At 44.5% G+C, this 23,421-nt stretch overlaps 2 protein-coding genes across 8 annotated transcripts; both read right to left on the bottom strand.

Annotated features, from left to right (window-relative positions):
• Window positions 1-1,041: 1,041 nt before the first annotated feature.
• Window positions 1,042-6,362, bottom strand: LOC115189410 (meiotic recombination protein REC8 homolog). Of its 7 annotated transcripts, none has more exons than XM_029748065.1 (12): window positions 6,154-6,362; window positions 5,691-5,757; window positions 5,208-5,276; window positions 4,861-5,003; window positions 3,937-4,027; window positions 3,687-3,807; window positions 3,461-3,536; window positions 3,251-3,318; window positions 3,077-3,164; window positions 2,247-2,735; window positions 1,969-2,156; window positions 1,042-1,759 (listed from the first exon to the last, which is right to left on the bottom strand). In XM_029748065.1, the coding sequence occupies exons 4-10, from the start codon at window positions 4,991-4,993 to the stop codon at window positions 2,539-2,541; spliced, it is 774 nt and encodes a 257-aa protein (XP_029603925.1). In that variant the 5' UTR covers window positions 4,994-5,003; window positions 5,208-5,276; window positions 5,691-5,757; window positions 6,154-6,362; the 3' UTR covers window positions 1,042-1,759; window positions 1,969-2,156; window positions 2,247-2,538. The 7 variants fall into 7 exon arrangements, with proteins under 7 accessions (XP_029603925.1, XP_029603892.1, XP_029603901.1 ...); XM_029748032.1 differs by lacking the exon at window positions 5,691-5,757 and having other exon boundaries at window positions 2,247-2,313; window positions 2,432-2,735; XM_029748041.1 differs by lacking the exon at window positions 5,691-5,757 and having other exon boundaries at window positions 1,969-2,174.
• A 7,129-nt stretch (window positions 6,363-13,491) lies between these two features.
• Window positions 13,492-20,978, bottom strand: LOC115189400 (NADH dehydrogenase [ubiquinone] flavoprotein 1, mitochondrial-like). The gene is made up of 11 exons (XM_029748012.1): window positions 20,784-20,978; window positions 20,397-20,508; window positions 20,181-20,263; window positions 19,768-19,938; window positions 18,162-18,345; window positions 16,581-16,770; window positions 16,047-16,259; window positions 15,717-15,883; window positions 15,539-15,620; window positions 15,194-15,339; window positions 13,492-13,874 (listed from the first exon to the last, which is right to left on the bottom strand). Exons 1-11 carry the CDS (start codon window positions 20,792-20,794, stop codon window positions 13,779-13,781), a joined length of 1,455 nt encoding a protein of 484 aa, XP_029603872.1. The 5' UTR covers window positions 20,795-20,978; the 3' UTR covers window positions 13,492-13,778.
• Window positions 20,979-23,421: the final 2,443 nt, after the last annotated feature.

Here is a 23,421-nt window from a genome sequence, read left to right as displayed (position 1 = left end):
GCATCATATGGCAGGTATAAGAAAGATGGCTTTTCTCACAGCTCCCAAAAAAGTTATCCAACATTGTTATCCAATATATCACAGTTCAGTTTCCTCTCTTAACTCTCAGCTCAAAAGTGTGCATGCAGAATCTAACAGCTATATAATCCCTCTGTCCATCCTTCTCTTGTCCCCGCTGGCAGAGACGAGCTCCCTCTCTGTCCTCACTAGGCTGATACCGCTCCAGTTTGTCAGAGATGCCCTGCTACAGCCCTGCTACAGCGACCTCAGGCCCACAGACCTGTCAGAGCCTGAAGGATATAGAACACTTTTCCATTCTTTATTATTGTATTCATTACGTTACTCTGAGGACTATGTCCTGTCATGTGAATGAAAGAAAATTACACCTGAATCTGTGGGGAAGTTTTGTAATCCATACATTTGTAACAGTGCAAATAATCTATAAAAGTATTATATTTGATTGTAGCATGCTGTGATTTTATAGCCATTAATTATGAGTGATTTACACAGATGTACACAATAGACAAGTACAGGTTTTATGGTGTTTGTAGCATGCTGTACTACAGTACTTATCTTAGTAAAGACACTCCTGAAACTAACACTAAATATATTGATTAAGATTTGTACCATATTTCTAAAGTGTGTTGTCTCTTCCTCTGCCATCACTAAAAGGTGTAGAATGATGTAATGCCGTATCAGTGATGTTCTGTACACTGTATCTGGTTTTATCTTACTAAATAACTTCCTGAAGCTAACACTGGTGTCCCCTGTCCGTATTAATACAGCATCGTACCAACATTTACAGTGCATGAAATGTGTAGAGTTAATGTCCAACTACTGGTAGGCTATCTCAGTGTACAGTACAAGAGATTATTTGTGAAAACTCATGTGCTATAGTCTATATGAGCTAATACTCATTCAATTAAATGGTTTTCTTCCAAATGTGGTTAATCATGAGTACATTTCATTGTACATACAACTCTACTTTTAACTCCCGTTAGATTTTGACTTGGGTCTGTCAGATACAAACAGCACAGAGAACTAGTTTGACATGTTTATTCACAGAAACAAACACCTGTTACAAGTAAAAACCACCACGACTGAAACACACGGAGCCCTTTACATGTCAGCACAGGCTACGATTACACTAAAATACTGCAGAAATACAAATGGTGGAAAAGTCATTTCAAATGCATAAAAGAGAAATGTGATATTGAATATAAAATTCTGTCTTTAGTCACAATATAATAAGAGACTACTGATATAAAAAAAACTAAGCAAAACCTGCTCTAAAACTTTAAAAACTTTAACCTTTACAAAATGTTCTGTGAGCTCAGTTGGTAGAGCATGGCATTTGCAACACCATGGTTGTGGGTTTGATTCCCACTGGGGACAAGTACACTTGCTGCTCTGGATAAGACTGTCTGCTAAATAACACACAAAAATGAAGCACCTAAAATACAATTAGCAAAGAGGAACAGTTCAACTGTTGTCTCTTTTAGTTACCAGACTCAAACTATCTGTGTGTGAGATCTATTTGAAAGTCATCTTCGAATAAACAGTATCTCAAGTGTGTGTGTGTGTGTGTGTGTGTGTGTGTGTGTGTGTGTGTGTGTGTGTGTGTGTGTGTGTGTGTGTGTGTGTGTGTGTGTGTTTTACACACTCTCATTCCCCTCCTCATAGTTGGGTCCAGGTGAAATGATGATGTCACCATAAGGTTCATCCTGCTGCACACAGAGTCTCCTGGCAGTTACCATCTCTGTAGAGACCACACACACACACACACACACACACACACACACACACACACACACACACACACACACACACACACACACACACACACACACACACACACACACACACACACACACACACACACACACACACACACACACACACACAGGGATAATTGTTGATACCATCATTGTCCAGTTATTAGGTGCACACGTGTAGTCCCCGTCTCACCTCTTTTGAGCTGAGCTCTCCCTCCTGCTCTCTGTCTCCCTCCTCCTCTGCCTCCATCACTCTCTCTCTATCCCTCTCTCTCTCTGACTCCGAGTCTGTCTCTGTCCTCCCTACCAGCAGGGCCGAGCCAGTGAGCGCTGTGACGACCGCCACTTGTTTCCATGGCAACAGCAGCTCTGGAGGGAGGGCTGAGGAGGAATGGAGACCTAACATTATCTCAGGGTTGATTGAAGGCTGTTAAACAGTGAGAAAGAGAGAGTAGGAGTGTTGATACTCACTGGTGCATGGGTTACCAAGGAGATCAGCTGGAGACAGTGTTCTCTTAGAGGGACCACTGATTACAACCTGGATCACACACATCTTACTTACTCACACCTTCACTAACTGATTGACTTGTTTATGAATACTTTGTTCATTATTACAGTTTTGCGTGTATAATTCAAATGTGTGTGTGTCTGTGTACCAGGGGCCTGGTCTGTATGAGTGTGTTGTCTATCTGTTGCTGCAGTGCCTCCTGGGTAATCTGTGTTTCCTGGTCGATGAAGAGCAGCTGCCTCCTACGAGGTTGCTTCACTGGGGGAGTAACATCCTGTAGGGTGGGGCTATCTCTCCATCTCTCCCTCTCTCCAGCCATCCCTCGCTCCTCTGGTTCACCGGGTGTGGAAGGGGGCAGAGGGACAGACACTGGGGTCCTCTCCTCTGCCAGTGCGGCAGGCATCTCCATGGGCAGCTCTGTCTCCTCGCCAGGCAGTACCGTGGAGTCCTCGCTGGATAGGGTGGTAGACGGCAGTGATAGAGGAGACAGCAGGAACCAAAGTTACTGTGTGTGTGTGAGTGTGTGTCTGTGTCAGTATACATTAACCTACCCAATAAGGGATCCAATGAGATCTCTCCTCCTCTCTATCTCTTCTGCTCTTTCTCTTTCTACTTCTTGTTCACTTTCTCCCTCTCTCTCCAAGTCCCCTTCTCCCACAGATTCTCCTTCTCTCTCCCTCTCTTCTCTCTCCCTCTCTCGCTCTGTCTCCATCTCTCCTGAAACACATACTCATGTTTACCTCTGCCCTGTGTACAGGGGGCAGGGACAGAGGATCATTTACCTGTCACTCACCCTCTGGGAAGTGATCTAATTGGTCCATTAGCAAGTCAATCATCCCCATGTTTTGATGTGTAACCTCAGCGAGCTCCGCCCCTTCAAACTGCCAGTGGGAGAGTAAGGAATAGAGAGAGATGGTTTGACTGGAAAGTAAGTTTGATTGACAGCTGTTCTGATTGACAGGCGTACCTCTGCTGAGGGGATGGTGACGGGTTCAGTCTCTATCAGAGTGATGGAGTCTGGAGACGCTGTGATACCTGGGATTAACGAGGGATAAGACCATAAACAACAATGAAGGAAACACAATGGATTACCATTTAACTCATGACCACACTTCCTTTTCTCCACTCCCTTTCCCCTTAATGTAGTAAACTCCCCCCCCCCCTCCTCCTCTCTCACCCTCCTGAGGGGGACTACCTGGACTCAGAAGCAGGGGGCGCTCAGGAGTGGCTTCTCTCCTAAACTCTCCACCCAGCTGACAGACAAGAAGAGGAACAAGAGATTAGAGAAAGACAAGATGTGTCAATAGAACACACACACACACACACACACACACACACACACACACACACACACACACACACACACACACACACACAGTCATTTGAGACACTGTCTGGTGTACCTGTATTAGCGTGTTGGGGCTGGGCATGGCGTACCCAGAATGTATTTCTCCAAAGAAGGGGTTTGCGGCCCACTCACTTTCCTCCAGGAGAGACAACACGTCAGGGAGAGAAAGAGCGTGTCTGAGAGAGAGAGAGAGAGAGAGAGAGATCCTAATTCATGGCAGCCATTTGTGTCAGTGCACTCACCAGATACCTCTCTCTCCACCAGGAAGAACATGAGACTTGAGAAACTGGCTTTGTTGTACCCACCTATCAGACTCATCCACATCAATCTTTTGGGCGGTTCTGGTCTTGGCTAGTCTGTCCAGAATGTGCTGGATCTCCTCTGGAAACACACACACTACAGGCCAGAGGTCATAACTCTCCTGTCACCCTACAGGTCAGAGGTCATAACTCTCCTGTCACCCTACAGGTCAGAGGTCATAACTGTTCTGTCACACTACAGGTCCGAGGTCATAACTCTCCTGTCACCCTACAGGTCAGAGGTCATAACTCTCCTGTCACCCTACAGGTCAGAGGTCATAACTCTCGTGTCATACTACAGGTCAGAGGTCATAACTCTCCTGTCACCCTACAGGTTCGAGGTCATAACTCTACTGTCACCCTACAGGTCAGAGGTCATAACTCTCCTGTCACCCTAGAGGATCGAGGTCATAACTCTCCTGTCACACTACAGGTCAGAGGTCATAACTGTTCTGTCACACTACAGGTCAGAGGTCATAACTCTCCTGTCACCCTACAGGTCAGAGGTCATAACTCTCCTGTCACACTACGGGTCAGAGGTCATAACTCTCGAGTCACACTACAGGCCAGAGGTCATAACTCTCGAGTCACACTACAGGTCAGAGGTCATAACTCTCCTGTCACCCTACAGGCCCGAGGTCATAACTCTCCTGTCACCCTACAGGTTCGAGGTCATAACTCTACTGTCACCCTACAGGTCAGAGGTCATAACTCTCCTGTCACCCTACAGGTCCGAGGTCATAACTCTCATGTCACACTACAGGTCAGAGGTCATAACTCTCCTTTCACACTACAGGTCAGAGGTCATAACTCTACTGTCACACTACTGTCTTTTCCACACCTTCTATTATCCCCTGCATGCATAATCCCTCTGCAAACTTCTCTTTTCCTACTCACTCCCCCTCTCCTTCCCCTTCCCCTCCCTCTTACCCAGAAGCATCCCACACTGGCGGTGGTAGACGATGATGACACCATATTGGAGCTGGGAGGAGAGGTAGAGGGAGAAACGTGGGCGGGGCAATCCTGGCAGAGGGGGTGGGACTCGCACCAGCACATAGTCCATGATGTCATTACTGTAGGTGCACAACAAATGGGATATGGCATGATGGCATCAGTGTAGACTGCTATAGCACAGGGCTCAGAAAGGAATGATTTAGAACTAAATGTAGCCGTAGCCTATATTTATATACGTTTTCAATTGTAGAACACTAATGATAGCTTTACACGAAAGCAAAAGTTTTTCAATGACAAACAGGCAAAGGCAAACCCTCTCTTACCATGTTCGTTGGACATTGACTTTCAGGAAATCTTTTCGTGGGATCTTTATCCCTTTGGTGGCAGCCAACCTAAAATCACCACAGAACAGATGGACATTCCTATCATTACAGACAAATGGATATCAGCAATCAGATAGCTGGCCTGCCTTGCTTCTACTCTGTTTCACTGCACTGATACGGAAAAAACACTGGAAGCGGTATGATTGGACAGTAATGTCGACCGGAAACCTCTGAAGCGCTTTGATTGGACAACATTTGCAGAGCGAGCGCTAGCGGACTGCGAGGCTCCTCCGCGTGGAAATCAAACTTCTCTTTCAAGCTTTCAGACTGAAGATCTCTCCCTTCTTCTCTAATCATTTCCGAGACGTTTAAAGTTTTTCAGTTCATGCGTCTCAGTTTAATTCTAGAGCGGCATTCATTGATGTGTATCTGTTGACAATGAGAAGCGCACAAATGTTTTCTTTATGTTTCCTATGTGTTTACCTGGTCTATCATTGTTATGTCTGGTCGTTGCACCTGTTCTCCTTTACATGACCCCAGACACTAGCAGCTAGATTTAACACAATTAGAAATATCAGAAAACCATTTTAGATACATAGGATAGGCCTAACTAATATTATAGTAGTGTTGCATTATTATAATCGAGTTATAATTGTCTTGTTCATTGCAAGGTAGGCCTACTACATTCATCTTTGATGAAGTAGTCTAGGCTGATTTAGCTACTGATCATCCACTAGGCTAGGTAGGCATGATAAGCAGGTAATAGTCTAAATAGGCTATGCCCTGGAGCTCGTGTAGGATTATGAAAAAGTTACAAAAACATAATGAGAATCGAATGATCTATTATCCCCATACTTCATTAAAATTTCTCCTTCATCCAAATGAAACGGTTCTAGCCGACATATCAAATATCAACCGCAATCTTATAGCAACTTGGCCTACTCACCATATTGTGGAGAAGCACCCTGTGTGACGATTCAAAACGCTTGGGGAGAAAAACATGACTGCTTCCTTACAAATTGACGAGCTAAATAAATCTAACTTTTAATTGAAATATAGAATGTAAACCGTTAGGCCTAGCTCTAAAATAGCATTTCTCGTACTGACTGACCTGACCAAGTGGATTTAGGAAAATAATGTATCTGATGCATATACACTATCACAACCGCCAATGAGAACCGCCGCAAAGAACTGACAGAAATTGGGTGTATTCGTTTTGCATGGCCCGGTACCCTGGGTTGGCGGATTTTGCATATTTTAGACAATTCCATTGGTCCTAAAATGAAAATGAAATACCATCGTCTGGCTCTTAACCAATAGACTGGTCAGACACCTTTTGACCTACTGAAGTGATGGGCATAGGTGAATCACATTTTACTCATCATATTTTCAATTAATGTGAATATTATGAACGTTGAAGTTTAATATGAACGTTGAAGTTAAACCCCATTTATCAAACCCCGACTCATTAAGGAAAATCTTGTTGATCTTTTAATAACTGAAAATCTCTTTTTGAGCATTATCTCATTCAACGATGGTAAGCAGCAATTTTTTTTCACTTGTCAATGAATGTTGACCCAGTCATCTACAGGCCTAGATCTAGGTGACCAAAAACCAAAAATGCAATAAACTGAAAATAGACCTAAGACCATGACAAGCCTATTATAATACATTCTCATTAAAACAAATGATCATGATCTTGAATTTTGTTAAGTAGAAAGCATAATCATGGTCTTTGAAACCCATCAGAAATGTTTTAACGATTTATAAACTACCATGGACTACAGTGGAGGCTGGTTGGACGAGCAATAGGAGGACGGGCTCATTGTAATGTCTGGAATGGAATTTATGGAATGGTATCAAACATATGAATCCACATGTTTGTCTCCGTTCCATTTATTCCATTCCAGCCATTACAATGAGCCCGTCCTCCTATAGTTTCTCCCACCAGCCTCCTCTGATGAGCTATATCTGAAGAGTTTGTCACGTTAACGTGCTAGTCGGAATAGGAAACTCTGACATTTTTCGACTTGCTAACTGGTTGTAGTTATACACGTGCTGCGTTCAACCAGTTAGCAAGTCGGAAATGTCAGAGTTTCCTAGTTCCGACTAACACATGAACACGCCATAAATCCCCCCCCCCATTTTTTTTTATCAGAAATGATTGCTTATGGGTGGGTACCTTCATGTGTGTGTAAAATATTACTGTTCTAAGATTTTAGATGTGTATGAAAATGAGTTTTTTTGCAAAACGCTACATATCTATTGTTTAGCTGTAATGGAACGTTTAAATCCTGCATTTTTTTAAATTACATTTTATTTAACCTTTATTTAACCAGGCAAAGCCCATTGAGACCCGTAGTCTCTTTTTCAAGGGAGACCTGGCCAAGAATGCAGCAAGAATCCATACATTACAGAATTAAAACATACATCAATACAATACAATTCAACAACGTGTACACAGGCAGGGAGGTTCCACTCAGCGCCTGTTTGATCTGACATAGAGCAAGTCTTATCTTAAGCCACTCCCATGCGAAACACAGGAGAAAAACTCCAGTTTTGGGGCAGAAAAGGGGTGCTTAGGTAGCTGTGTGTGAAAATCTTCACTGTTGAATTGTCCGTTTGGAAAACGTAACCCACATAGCTGTCACTCATATCTATCACACCATTAAAAGTATCAGGTGCATCCCTCATATCTATCACACAATTAAAATAATCAGGTGCATCATTCATATCAATCACACCATTAAAAGTATCAGGTGCATCACTCATATCAATCACACCATTAAAAGTATCAGGTGCATCACTCATATCTATCACACTGTAACGGCTGTCTTCAGGAATGGACCAAGGCGCAGCAGGTATGTGAATACTCAAATTTAATTTCAAATAAGGAGTAAAGCATCCACTTAACAAAACAATAAAGGTGGCAACAGTTCTGCAAGCTATAAACGCAGTGCAAAAACAACCACCCACAACCCCAAAGAAAAACACACACACCTATATAGGACTTCCAATCAAAGGCAACTCAACACACCTGCCTTCAATTGGAAGTCCCAATCAACAACCCAAACATTCACATACACAAAACTGACACGTCCTGACCCCAAAACTAATACAATAGCTCCATCTGCTGGTCAGGACGTGACACACACCATTAAAAGTATCAGGTGCATCCCTCATATCAATCACACCATTAAAAGAATCAGGTGCATCACTCATATCAATCACACCATTAAAAGAATCAGGTGCATCACTCATATCAATCACACCATTAAAAGAATCAGGTGCATCACGAAGAATAGCATCAATGGTTTTGTCATTGTGACCCAGACATGAAGGACACAATACACATAGTATTGGTCTAGGAAATAGGGCTGGGCCATATGGACAAAATATTATATCATGGTATTTAAAAAAAATGGACGGTATGATGGTATTTGACAGTATTTTTAGTTTTTGAATAATAAATGTTCTACATTTGCTTTATGAGTAGTGAGTGATCCTAGGGTGGCAACACATACTGACTTCTGGACGGTTCTCACTTAGAATATGTGGACAACTACAAATACCTAGGTGTCTGGTTAGACTGTAAGCTCTCCTTCCAGACTCACATCAAACATCTCCAATCCAAAGTTAAATCTAGAATTGGCTTCCTATTTCGCAACAAAGCATCCTTCACTCATGCTGCCAAACATACCCTCGTAAAACTGACCATCCTACCGATCCTTGACTTAGGCAATGTAATTTACAAAATAGCCTCCAAAACCCTACTCAATAAACTGGATGCAGTCTATCACAGTGCCATCCGTTTTGTCACCAAAGCCCCATATATTACCCACCACTGCGACCTGTACGCTCTCGTTGGCTGGCCCTCGCTTCATACTCGTCGCCAAACCCACTGGCTCCAGGTCATCTACAAGACCCTGCTAGGTAAAGTCCCCCCGTATCTCCGCTCACTGGTCACCATAGCAGCACCCACCTGTAGCACGCGCTCCAGCAGGTATATCTCTCTGATCACCCCTAAAGCCAACTCCTCCTTTGGTCGTCTCTCCTTCCAGTTCTCTGCTGCCAATGACTGGAACGAACTACAAAAATCTCTGAAACTGGAAACACTTATTTCCCTCACTAGCTTTAAGCACCAGCTGTCAGAGCAGCTCACAGATCACTGCACCTGTACATAGCCCAACTATAATTTAGCCCAAACAACTACCTCTTACCCTACTGCATTTATTTATTTATTTTGCTCCTTTGCACCCCATTATTTCTATTTCTACTTTGCACTTTCTTCCACTGCAAATCTACCATTCCAGTGTTTTACTTGCTATATTGTATTTACTTTGCCACCATGGCCTTTTTTGCCTTTACCTCCCTTATCTCACCTCATTTGCTCACATTGTATATAGACTTATTTTTCTACTGTATTATTGACTGTATGTTTGTTTTACTCCATGTGTAACTCTGTGTTGTTGTATGTGTCGAACTGCTTTGCTTTATCTTGGCCAGGTCGCAATTGTAAATGAGAACTTGTTCTCAACTTGCCTACCTGGTTAAATAAAGGTGAAATAAATGTGAATAGTCTGGGTAGCCATATTTGACTAGATGTTCAGGAGTCTTATGGCTTGGGGGTAGAAGCTGTTTAGAAGCCTCTTGGACCTAGACTTGACGCTCCGATACCGCTTGCCGTGTGGTAGCAGAGAGAACAGTCTATGACTGGGGTGGCTGGAGTCTTTGACAGTTTTCAGGCCCTTCCTCTGACACCGCCTAGTATAGTGGTCCTGGATGGCAGGAAGCTTGGCCCCAGTGATGTACTGGGCCGTTCACACTACCCTCTGTAGTGCCTTGCAGTCGGAGGCCGAGCAGTTGCCATACCAGGCGGTGATGCATCCAGTCAGGATGCTCTCGATGGTGCAGCTGTAGAACCTTTTGAGGATCTGAGGACCCATGCCAAATCTTTTCAGTCTCCTGAGGGGGAATAGGTTTTGTCATGCCCGCTTCACGACTGTCATGGTGTGCTTGGACCATGTTAGTTTGTTGGTGATGTGGTCACCAAGGAACTTGAAGCTCTCAACCTGCTCCACTGCAGCCTCGTCGATGAGAATGGGGGCATGCTCGGTCCTCTTTTTCCTGTAGTCCACAATCATCTGCTTTGTCTTGATCATGTTGAGGGAGAGGTTGTTGTCCTGGCACCACACAGCCAGGTCTCTGACCTCCTCCCTATAGGCTGTCTCGTTGTTGTCGGTGATCAGGCCTACCACTGTTGTGTCATCGTCAATTTTTATTATGTTGTTGGATTCGGGCCTGGCCGTGCAGTCATGAGTGAACAGGGAGTACAGGAGGGAGCTGAGCATGCACCCCTGAGGGGCCCCTGTGTTAAGGATCAGCGTGGCGGATGTGTTGTTACCTACCCTTACCACCTGGGGTAAGGTTAGCTAATGACACAGTAAATATCCTGAGAACATCCTGAGTGGATGTCATTAAGAGGTGAACAAGAGGTCAACCAAAGGACACAGAAAAACACATACATCACTTTTTGACTGCAACCGTCTACTATATTCTCTCTCTTGTATTGAATCATAAATTTTTTTATAATATTGATGTAACAAATGTATGCTTTTTACATTTCTTTATTAAAAAAATATGTATTTGTTACATTTGACTGTGTAAAACCAGTACTACTTATTTCTATGAGAATGAGGTGGATATGCAGTACTGTATAGCATTTAGCAAAAAAACATAAATATTTGCCTCTCAAATGAAACCATCAAGTGATAGATTTTAAACAATTACTTGTCTGTCATTGAACAACCCCATGCCCTGATAAGAGAGTGAAAAAACACACCAATCTCTTGCATAATGTTTTAAACTATAAAAGCTGATTTACCAACATTTCCTAAAATGGATATATAGCGTTTAGTAATAAAACTCTTAATCTCATCATGCTCACTCATTATGTTTCTACCTCTACCTGCATGTGGTGCTTAGCAGCAACCTGGGTCTAGCCCTGACATCTGGACTGAGCTGAAGCGGCTGAGAGACATGGTGGTGAAACAGAGAGTGGAGCTGAGAGACATGGTGGTGAAACAGAGAGTGGAGCTGAGAGACATGGTGGTGAAACAGAGAGTGGAGCTGGGAAACATGGTGGTGAAACAGAGAGTGGAGCTGAGAAACATGGTGGTGAAACAGAGAGTGGAGCTGAGAGACATGGTGGTGAAACAGAGAGTGGAGCTGAGAGACATGGTGGTGAAACAGAGAGTGGAGCTGGGAAACATGGTGGTGAAACAGAGAGTGGAGCTGGGAAACATGGTGGTGAAACAGAGAGTGGAGCTGGGAAACATGGCGGCCAGAGTGACAGCTAATGAGAGCCAGCTGGAGGATCACTGGAGAGTGAAAATACACGTAATGCATTATTTGCAGTACTGAAAAGGATCTTGTTACTGTAAATGGATTTATATCAGATCAAAATCTCTACACATTTTTCTTATAATTCCAGTCCAAGCAGCAGAACTGTCAACCATGGGGGCCAGAGTGACAGCTAGTGAGAGAGAGGTGGAGGGGCTGAAGAGTGAGAAAACAGGTGATATTCATTTCAATTTCAGTGTATGTTTGCAGTGGATTGGATTGCACATGTTTTATTCAGTATGGATTAAAAGGCCTCTCTTCATGTTATTGCAGGTTTGGAGGCCAAACTGAGCGCCAGTGAGAGCCAGGTGGAGGAGCTGCAGAAAGAGGTGGTGAACCAGAGAGTGGAACTGAGTGTCACTAAGACTGAACTGCACTTCCACAAGAACAAGGTGGAGGACCTGGAGAGAAAATGCAGGTAACCTGAGACATCTGTAACTTATGTTATTTGATTACTGTAATTAACAAATAACTAAGTGGTGTCTTTTCATCAACAGTTTTTTTGTATCTTTTTACATCATATTCTAGGAATGGAGGCCAGAGTGACAGCCAGTGAGAGCCAGGTGGAGGAGCTGAAGACAGAGAATGCACATATAGTAGAAATAGGAAAATATCAAACTGGTCTCATAGACTAGATGCATCACAGTAAATGTAAATCTGGGACACTCAAATTAGTATATGTTAAGTTTGGTATGGTTACATAAGATAGGTTACATAAGGCAAAAATTAAAGGAGGGTGGTTGGTTGGGGTGAATGGATAGGTGTATAACTCAAACGTCTAACAACCGAAAGGTCACGGACAACTTTAGCATTTTAGCTAATTAGCAACTTTGCAACTACTTTGCATGTTAGCCAAACCTTCCCCTAATCCTAACCTTAACCTTTTTAGCTAATCCTTCCTTCCCCTAACCCTTTAACCTATCTCCTAACCTTAACCATAAACGTAACCCGTAAACCTAACCCCTAGAGCTAGCTAATGTTAGCTTTAGCCACCTACCTACCTAGCTAACGTTAGCAACAACAAATTGGAATTCGTAACATTTCATTCGTTTTACAAATTCGTATGTTTTGCAAATTTGGGACATATTGTATGAATTGCAATTTGGAACATGTCATACTGATTGTAATTCATAACATATATGGATTAACACATACCATACGAAATGTAACATATCATACTAAATGGAGCGTTTCGGATATACGTACAGAATAATACGAAGTGCTCTGAGACCACGTCGGAAAATATCTACAGAATTGTGTTTTCATTAGTCTCAGATTGAACACTGTATATATATTTCCTGTAATTCTAGTCCAAGCAGCAGAACTGTCAGCTATGGGGGCCAGAGTGACAGCCAGTGAGACAGAGGTGGAGGATCTGAAGACAGATAATGCAGGTAATGGAGGCTGTTCAATTGATCCCACTGATTACAACAATTTGGATCATTTGTTTTTTATTCAGTATAGATCTGAAAGTATTTTCATATGATTTTGTCTTTAGAGGACAGAGTGACAGCCAGTTGAAGGAGCTGAATAGAAGATATATATTATATAGCATATTACATTAGTACAGCACTCCTGTGTTCAGACAGACCAAAGGTGGCATTCCATGCTGGTTTAGAAAGAACGATGGGATCTTTTTCTGATAGTGAAATAATTCTGGACTGCACTAATGTCACCACAAATACAGCCCTGTTACAGGTACTGCTTACACACCTGTACATGCATTAACTCACATGTCCACATTGGGAAGCTACAGGCATCGACCCAAATGTTCCTCTCACAACCTGTCATTAAACATGATGTAAAATGACTCACCTCTTCTCTTCTTTTGATGTTTGTAGATTATAAAAGTATAGAGCAGGCTACAGAAAACAACAAAATCAAGACCAGATTGATTGAACTTTATTAGTGTGTTCACTTTCCTTGTATATTCAGTGGTCATCTGAAGTACATACATGAAATGAATAAATACATGAACACAATAACAAACATGCATAAAAACAAACAAAGTGGGTCGGTATTGAATAGGTGCTAGGTTCATTAACATACAGTAAATAGCCAATAAAACAGAAGCAGTCATTGAGCAATGGAAATGATTTGAAGTGAGGAGTGATAAGATCAGCGTGTTAGGGGCAGGGAGTTTAGTCTCAGTCTGATATCTGTCTCAGCTCAGATCATCTCAATGTCAGCCTCCCTGGCAGGGTTCTTCTTGTGGTACTCCGAGATGCGGCTCTCCATAACCGGGCGGAAGTGGCGAACCAGACCCTAAACAAGGAAGAGAAGGGTGGAGTGAGGGAGGAGGGAGAGGAGGTCAGGGTGTTACTTCAACACTTTCTCCAACTCCAATAGTCTCACCTAGCTATCCTTTGACCCCAGTAGTCTCACCTGTTCCTAACTAACCTGACCCCAGTAGTCTCACCTGTTCCTAACTAACCTGACCCTAGTAGTCTCACCTGTTCTTAACTAACCTGACCCCAGTAGTCTCACCTGTTCCTAACTAACCTGACCCCAGTAGTCTCACCTGTTCCTAACTAACCTGACCCCAGTAGTCTCACCTGTTCCTAACTAACCTGACCCTAGTAGTCTCACCTGTTCTTAACTAACCTGACCCCAGTAGTCTCACCTGTTCCTAACTAACCTGACCCCAGTAGTCTCACCTGTTCCTAACTAACCTGACCCCAGTAGTCTCACCTGTACAGGCCATGCAGCCCCGTCCCCCAGTAGTCTCACCTGTACAGGCCACGCAGCCCCGTCCCCCAGTAGTCTCACCTGTACAGGCCACGCAGCCCCGTCCCCCAGTAGTCTCACCTGTACAGGCCACGCAGCCCCGTCCCCCAGTAGTCTCACCTGTACAGGCCATGCAGCCCCGTCCCCCAGTAGTCTCACCTGTACAGGCCACGCAGCCCCGTCCCCCAGTAGTCTCACCTGTACAGGCCACGCAGCCCCGTCCCCCAGTAGTCTCACCTGTACAGGCCACGCAGCCCCGTCCCCCAGTAGTCTCACCTGTACAGGCCACGCAGCCCCGTCCCCCAGTAGTCTCACCTGTACAGGCCACGCAGCCCCGTCCCCCAGTAGTCTCACCTGTACAGGCCACGCAGCCCCGTCCCCCAGTAGTCTCACCTGTACAGGCCACGCAGCCCCGTCCCCCAGTAGTCTCACCTGTACAATGCAGCCCCGTCCCCCAGTAGTCTCACCTGTACAGGCCATGCAGCCCCGTCCCCCAGTAGTCTCACCTGTACAGGCCACGCAGCCCCGTCCCCCAGTAGTCTCACCTGTACAGGCCACGCAGCCCCGTCCCCCAGTAGTCTCACCTGTACAGGCCACGCAGCCCCATCCCCCAGTAGTCTCACCTGTACAGGCCACGGAACCCCCTCCCCCAGTAGTCTCACCTGTACAGGCCATGCAGCCCCGTCCCCCAGTAGTCTCACCTGTACAGGCCACGCAGCCCCGTCCCCCAATAGTCTCACCTGTACAGGCCAGGCAGCCCCGTCCCCCAGTAGTCTCACCTGTACAGGCCATGCAGCCCCGTCCCCCAGTAGTCTCACCTGTACAGGCCATGCAGCCCCGTCCCCCAGTAGTCTCACCTGTACAGGCCATGCAGCCCCGTCCCCCAGGGCACAGATGGTATGACCCTCGATCTGTTTACTCAGCTCCCAGATCATATCAATCTCTGAGTTGGCTGCGTCGCCACGCACAAACCGCCACATCATCTTATCCATCCAGTCCACTCCTGGTGGGGTGGATAGAATGAAATAGGGAGAGAGGAGAGCGAGAGAGAGATGAGATCAACTTATCCACCCAGTCATTTTTGTGGCACTCAGATATCAGATTATCAGAAGTGGGATGGGGTTTTATGTTGGAGCAATAAGCTATGTAGGAGCAAAACCTGTGGACATTCAATTATCAAGACTGAGTGTGTAGTTCCTTACCTTCCCTGCAGGGGGTGCACTGCCCACAGCTCTCATGTTTATAGAACTCAACCAGACGGGCGATGGCTCTGATTACATCAGTCTGGAGGAATAGATGAAACTATTTGTTTAGTTTGATTTGTCTTAAATATAATGTTCATCAATATAAAGTAAATAGAGTGTGTGAGTGTGTTCTTACAGATTTGTCCATGACGATGACGGCGGCGGTGCCCAGAGCGGACTCAGCACGGACGAGGTCATCAAAATCCATCATGACATCATCACACACAGAGCGAGGGATAATGGGTGTCGAGGAGCCTCCAGGGATCACTCCCAGTAGGTTGTTCCAGCCGCCCCTCACACCTCCTGAACCAATCAGAGACGAGGGGAGGGTCAGGCGCACAAATATCAGCAGCACCAATAATATACACACTCATACACAAACCCACTCTGGGATACACACACAGTAACACAAATATAGACAGTACTAGAAAACTTGTCACACTAACACTTGCATGAACACACACACCTGCGTGTCTGTCTATGAGTTCTCTGAGAGGAATGGACATCTCTTCCTCTACTGTGCACGGAGTGTTTACGTGACCAGAGATGTTGAACAGCTTTGTCCCAGCATTCCTCTCTCTCCCAAAGCTCGCAAACCACGCTCCACCTCGACGACAGATAGCAGGCGCCACGGCAACCGTCTCCACATTAGCAACCGTTGTTGGGCATCCGAACACCCCTGGAGACCCAAAGACAAGGTGGTACATTGAGAGAAAGTCAATAAGAGCATTTATTTTCACAGTATAATCTACAGAAAACAATTGAACTGTCAGAAATGCAATGTACACTTCCCTTACAGAGAAAAACACATGAACCAAGTTAATGTGATAATGTGACAACATGTAAAGCAACATGTGATAACATGAAACTACACAATTTCCACATGTGAAACCATGTGGTTTTTCTGTTAGGGTTTTGGTACACCATATTATCATTATTTTCGTAGTTTATTTTTTAGCGAGATTTAGGTAAATCCAAAGGTGATAGGTCATTTCCTCACCTATGTCAGCGGGGAAGGGTGGTTTGAGTCTGGGTTTCCCCTGCTTGCCCTCCAGGGACTCGATGAGGGCCGTCTCCTCCCCACAGATGTAGGCTCCTGCCCCCCGCATCACAAACACATCAAAGTCGTACCCAGAGCCACACGCGTTCTTACCTATCAACCCTGCTGCATACGCCTCGTTTATCGCCACCTGGTGACAGGACAGGACATACTGTAAGTGTGTGTGTGCTCGTTTGTGGAGGAGAAAGGAGAGGACAGGACTCCAACCAGTCTAAGCAGGTAGTCTGACCTGTGTATTGGAGGACTCGTTGTAGAACTCTGTCCTGTGTATTGGAGGACTCGTTGTAGAACTCTGACCTGTGTATTCGAGGACTCGTTGTAGAACTCTGTCCTGTGTATTGGAGGACTCGTTGTAGAACTCTGACCTGTGTATTCGAGGACTCGTTGTAGAACTCTGACCTGTGTATTGAAGGACTCGTTGTAGAACTCTGACCTGTGTATTGGAGGACTCGTTGTAAAACTCTGACCTGTGTATTGGAGGACTCGTTGTAGAACTCTGACCTGTGTATTGGAGGACTCGTTGTAGAACTCTGACCTGTGTATTGGAGGACTCGTTGTAGAACTCTGACCTGTGTATTCGAGGACTCGTTGTAAAACTCTGACCTGTGTATTGGAGGACTCGTTGTAGAACTCTGACCTGTGTATTGGAGGACTCGTTGTAGAACTCTGACCTGTGTATTGGAGGACTCGTTGTAGAACTCTGACCTGTGTATTGGAGGACTCGTTGTAGAACTCTGACCTGTGTATTGGAGGACTCGTTGTAGAACTCTGACCTGTGTATTGGAGGACTCGTTGTAGAACTCTGACCTGTGTATTGGAGGACTCGTTGTAGAACTCTGACCTGTGTATTCGAGGACTCGTTGTAGAACTCTGACCTGTGTATTGGAGGACTCGTTGTAGAACTCTGACCTGTGTATTCGAGGACTCGTTGTAGAACTCTGTCCTGTGTATTGGAGGACTCGTTGTAGAACTCTGACCTGTGTATTCGAGGACTCGTTGTAGAACTCTGTCCTGTGTATTGGAGGACTCGTTGTAGAACTCTGACCTGTGTATTCGAGGACTCGTTGTAGAACTCTGACCTGTGTATTGAAGGACTCGTTGTAGAACTCTGACCTGTGTATTGGAGGACTCGTTGTAAAACTCTGACCTGTGTATTGGAGGACTCGTTGTAGAACTCTGACCTGTGTATTGGAGGACTCGTTGTAGAACTCTGACCTGTGTATTGGAGGACTCGTTGTAGAACTCTGACCTGTGTATTCGAGGACTCGTTGTAAAACTCTGACCTGTGTATTGGAGGACTCGTTGTAGAACTCTGACCTGTGTATTGGAGGACTCGTTGTAGAACTCTGACCTGTGTATTGGAGGACTCGTTGTAGAACTCTGACCTGTGTATTGGAGGACTCGTTGTAGAACTCTGACCTGTGTATTGGAGGACTCGTTGTAGAACTCTGACCTGTGTATTGGAGGACTCGTTGTAGAACTCTGACCTGTGTATTGGAGGACTCGTTGTAGAACTCTGACCTGTGTATTGGAGGACTCGTTGTAGAACTCTCCTCTGATGTAGATGTAAGCGGCGTGGGCTCCCATGGCCCTCCCAGCCACCAGGCAGCCCTCCACCAGCTTGTGAGGGTCGTGACGCATGATCTCTCTGTCCTTACACGTCCCTGGCTCTCCTTCATCTGCATTCACTACCAGGTACTTAGGTCTGAGATACACAGACACAGATACTGTATGTTACACACCAGTGGAGGCTCCACAGGGGAGGAAGGAGAGGACCATCGTCCTCAGTGAATTTCAGAAAAATGTAAATAGTTAAACATTTAAAAAGTTGTCCTTTTTAGATACAACTATACTAAATATATTCACCTCACCAAAGAATTGATTAAAACACAATGTTCTGCAATGAAAGTCTACAGTAGCCTCAACGGCACTCTGTAGAGTAGAGTCAAAGGCATACCTTTGCTCTTGCAGCATGAACTGACATGTTGTCCACCCAATCAAAGGATCAGAGAATTAATTTAGTACTGAAAGCATAAACTACAGCTAGCTAGCACTGCAGTGCATAAAATGTGGTGAGTAGTTGACTCAAAGAGAAAGACAATAGTTGAACAGTTTTGAACAAATTAATTTATTAAAAAGTGAATGAGAAGCAAGAGAGAGAGAGATAGCTATATTTGGGGGGGTTCTCACTTTTGAGCTAGCCTACTCAAACACCTGGCTCAAACAGAGAGGGATGCTACGTTAGCTAGCTGGCTATGGCTATCCAACACTGGAACTCGTCCAAGTCAAAGTAAGCTTTTGGTTTTATTAATTTACTGCCACTGGGGCCCGCCGGTGTAACTACTAAACTCCTTGCTGACTGTACACTGTATTGCATGATTGTAGCGGGTTTACTAACACATTAGTTCTAGTAGCTATATTGACTATTTCATTATAATATGGTGCCAAACGATGTAGGTGGTGTGTAGAGGTTAGCGGTTATAATATGAAGGTGTGCAAAGCTGTCATCAAGGCAAAGGGTGGCTACTTTGAAGATTCTCAAATATAAAATATATTTTGATTTGTTTAACACTTTTTTGGTTACTACATGATTCCATATGTGTTATTTCATAGTTTTGATGTCTTCACTATTATTCTACAATGTAGAAAATAGTACAAATAAAGAAAAACCCTTGAATGAGTAGGTGTGTCCAAACTTTTGACTGATACTGTATGTGGCTGCTATGAAAGTGAACTGTGTTTGTGTGTGAACTGTTGGACTAATGATTACACCCTAGATCAGCTAGATGCAGACGAGTGTACAAGGCGGTATTGAATGTATCAATGTTTGTCACCTTGATTACTCAAATTTCTCTCGACCTGTTCACCTAGCGTACGTTGTAAACTTTTTATTCATAGGCTAGGTTGTAGCAATCTCATGATGGGTACAGAGAAAATTTGAGTATCAAGTAGTAGCCTAAACCTATTGATGTTACATTGAGCTGGGTGAATGGAATATGAATGACAGTCATCCAATATGCTGTAATAGAAATATGCTCATAAAAAAATGGTACTAACCGCCACTGTTGCGCACACACACACACACACTCTCTCTCTCTCTCTCTCAATCTCTCTCTCTCTTTCTTACCTGCCGTTGCTGGGTTTGTTCATGAAGCCCCACTTCATGCCGGTGGGGAAGCCAGCTCCTCCTCTCCCTCTCAGACCAGACACCTTGACCTCATTCAGGATCCAGTCGGTCCCCTTCAGGAGGATCTCTTTAGTCTTATACCAGTCACCCCGACGCAGAGCACCCGTTAGACTGGGGACACAAATATAGATCCCCTTATAAATAGACCACTATCACCTAATAATTCCTATGTACCTGATGTATGTATTGTTTTCACATATCATGTATTCTCGGGTAGGTTGAGGGAAGGGGACAAGGAGACAAGGACACTTTATGGATGGTGAAGAAGAGGGCAAGAGCACTGTATGTGCATAGATTTGATGGTATCCAGAGTGTGCATGCGCACAGTGATGTTAAGTTTGGGATGTTACTACCTCCAGTCATGACGGCCATACAAGTTTGTGAAAATCCGGTCTTGATCACTCAAGGGCCCAAATGTAGTCTTCTTTGGATTCTCCTAGCAACCCAGATAAACACACAGACATATAATAATTTATGTAACGATAATAGGCTAGATGGAGACCTAGGCAGCTGTAGCCTAGTCTAGAAAACAGAAATGGTTTAAACTACACTAGGTGAGAGAAGGCTACCTGTTGCTTTGCTGCGGTGCTGTAGCGCTGGGCCAGATGAGGCGAGACGCACTGCTGCGCCGCGGCTGAGTGCGCACCTGTGCTCCCCAGCATCCGGCGTAGCGCCAGCATCCTGGAACAGAGAACTATGTTTGGAGCCAACTAGCTAGTCCAGTTAGCCAAGTACAGAGTTATTGCCCTAGTGCTCATTTAACAATCTATACTTGAATAAAGTTGTATGTAAGATATTTTAAGCAGCATATGGCATCTTATTATATGTACATTTGGCTAAACAAATTTAAAAAAGCGCACTTGCTGTTGCTGGTCCAGATAAATTAGCCTAGTTGAGCTAATTTAGCAACTATTTTGTGCTGCTAAAAATGTTCTAGCTAACTAATCTCCATTCACCTTCCTGCCATTGATGTTGATAACCTGAAAGGTTTCCCTCTTTGGGTTGTTGCTTCTCTCCTTGACTTGTTCACAGCTGTCTCAAAAATGACAAACCACTCACACGTTCAGTTTAGTTAGCAGTGCAGTCGGTTGTTGGCCAGGCTAGCTAGTTGGGTTAGCGAACTCAACTAGTGCTGCTAATTGGATTATGACGTTCCGTCCGCCTGAGACAACCCAAAGCCACCTGTGTCGAGGCTGGTTGACATTGGCAGAAGGGAATCTGGGTAGTGTATGAAAGACTGCAGCTGAGAAGTTAGGCCTACTCAGTGCATACACTTTTGTTGTGAATAATAATCTACTAGAATTTCATACTTTTTGCTGTGGGAAATCTATTGCATTGGGAATTTGAATTAGGCTCTGATCTTGTATTGGATGAATAAATGCACTAAATAAACCAAATGACAGATCGAAGTTACAACTCATTTTCTACAATGTAATACAGTAGGAAACAGGCAGTAGACTAATACATTAGGCCTACCTAGGCTACCATCTATGGATATGGAACCATGCATTAGTGTCAAACAAATAAATAACACAAACAGACAGAGATAGATATCTTTGTTTATTTATCTGTTTTCTTTACATTATATGAATTCATTTTCCCATCATTTGTTTCAGATCTCTGACAGAAGGTCCACTAAAAACGGAAAGACAAAAACATATCCCTGATAGTGGGGTCTCTATTCAAAACAGACCCCAGATCCCTTCACCAAAGCCAAATAAAACTACATAAAGTTCCATAGAAACACCACACTTAACAGCTGGCATAATGTTTCCCTCTCGTTCACTCACCAAGCTCTCTAAATGCTGGTAGCAACACCCCTCAGCACAAAAAACCTTTCAGCACAATGTGTGTGACTGGCTGGTTTCAATTGATGTACACTACATTGTACATGTTTTACAATACAAATGGATATCTACTATTTCTCGATTTGCTTTTATCCTACTTCCTCATAGTCATGTGGTACAAGGTGTTGTATTGGAACCGTACTTTTGAGTGAAAGGTGTCACTACCTCTTCAGACATGTATGAACATACATAGGCTACATATATACACAGCATATCTCCCCCACAATTTTGCATAATTACTTAGTGCATTGCTCAAGATTTCCTGAGAATAGTTGCAGCACAAAAACAAAAGTCCAAGGCAGCTTCACCCCTTTACATAGCAATCTCTTATTACACTACGCAATAGAAAGAATATAGACTCATGTTATTATCAGGAATTGAAGGAACAATATATAGATATCTTCTCTTACAATCATAAACGATACTGAGTGACGTCATGGAATGGATAAGGAGGTGAAACAAAAAAACATAAAAGCTCTCAATATTTTAGTGCAAATAAATCAGAAACAAGGAAAGTTCTTCTACATAGTGTGGAATGGATAGCGCACACAGGTCCAGTCTGCTAGAGCTACATAAGCTTCAGGCTCGAGTTACAGCCCTCGTAAATAGTTGTAAATAAAGAACATAACTCACTATCACCTAAAGAGTGACAGACTTTGAAGAAATAGTTGATTATCTGTAAGCAAAGTAGCCTTACTCCTGCAATGGGCCACCCAAGATGGCCGCTGGTCTCCTAGAGACAGGCCCCCTAAGGGCCGATCTGTGACTTATACACACAGCTCTGACAGATTACACAATAACATACAGTACATGTTGAATCAACAACACAGATATCTCCCTAAGTGCAGTTGATGCTTATCTCTTTAACTGAAAGTGTGAAACGGCTACAGGTGGTGCGACAGTTGTCTTGTGCTCTAAAGAGAGAGAAAGGCTCGGTCTGTCTCTTTTCAATCTCTCTTTTCTGATCCCTTCTTTCTACCCAGGAGGATGGAATGTGCCGGTATTATTGCAGTACCTTTTCAGGGGGTGATGTGTTGTGCAAAACAAATGCAAAAGGAGGAAGAATAGCCAACAGAGGACCTATCACCCAACATGGCACTGGGTGTACAGGTCTTTCTTAGCCGTCACTTTAAGCACAATGCAGTTTCTCTTAAGACTCAAAAGGAAGCAGGTACGAAGCACTTCAACTGTGCCAGAAGGGGACCGAGCCGAGTGGTGTTGCGGGTCACTGTGTCAAACCCAGGGTCAGATCACTGTGGATACCCTGGGTCAGGTCACTGCGGATACCCTGGGTCAGGTCACTGTGGATACCCAGGGTCAGGTCACTGTGGATACCCTGGGTCAGGTCACTGTGGATACCCAGGGTCAGGTCACTGTGGATACCCGGGTCAGGTCACTGTGGATACCCTGGGTCAGGTCACTGTGGATACCCTGGGTCAGGTCACTGTGGATACCCTGGGTCAGGTCACTGTGGATACCCTGGGTCAGGTCACTGTGGATACCCTGGGTCAGATCACTGTGGATACCCTGGGTCAGGTCACTGCGGATACCCTGGGTCAGGTCACTGCGGATACCCTGGGTCAGGTCACTGTGGATACCCAGGGTCAGGTCACTGTGGATACCCTGGGTCAGGTCACTGTGGATACCCAGGGTCAGGTCACTGTGGATACCCTGGGTCAGGTCACTGCGGATACCCTGGGTCAGGTCACTGTGGATACCCAGGGTCAGATCACTGTGGATACCCTGG

Source organism: Salmo trutta, chromosome 3, assembly GCF_901001165.1.
Source record: "Salmo trutta chromosome 3, fSalTru1.1, whole genome shotgun sequence".
NCBI classification, from domain to species: Eukaryota; Metazoa; Chordata; class Actinopteri; order Salmoniformes; family Salmonidae; genus Salmo; species Salmo trutta.
Note: the sequence above shows the minus strand (reverse complement) of the source record. Positions and strands in the feature narration are given on the sequence as shown.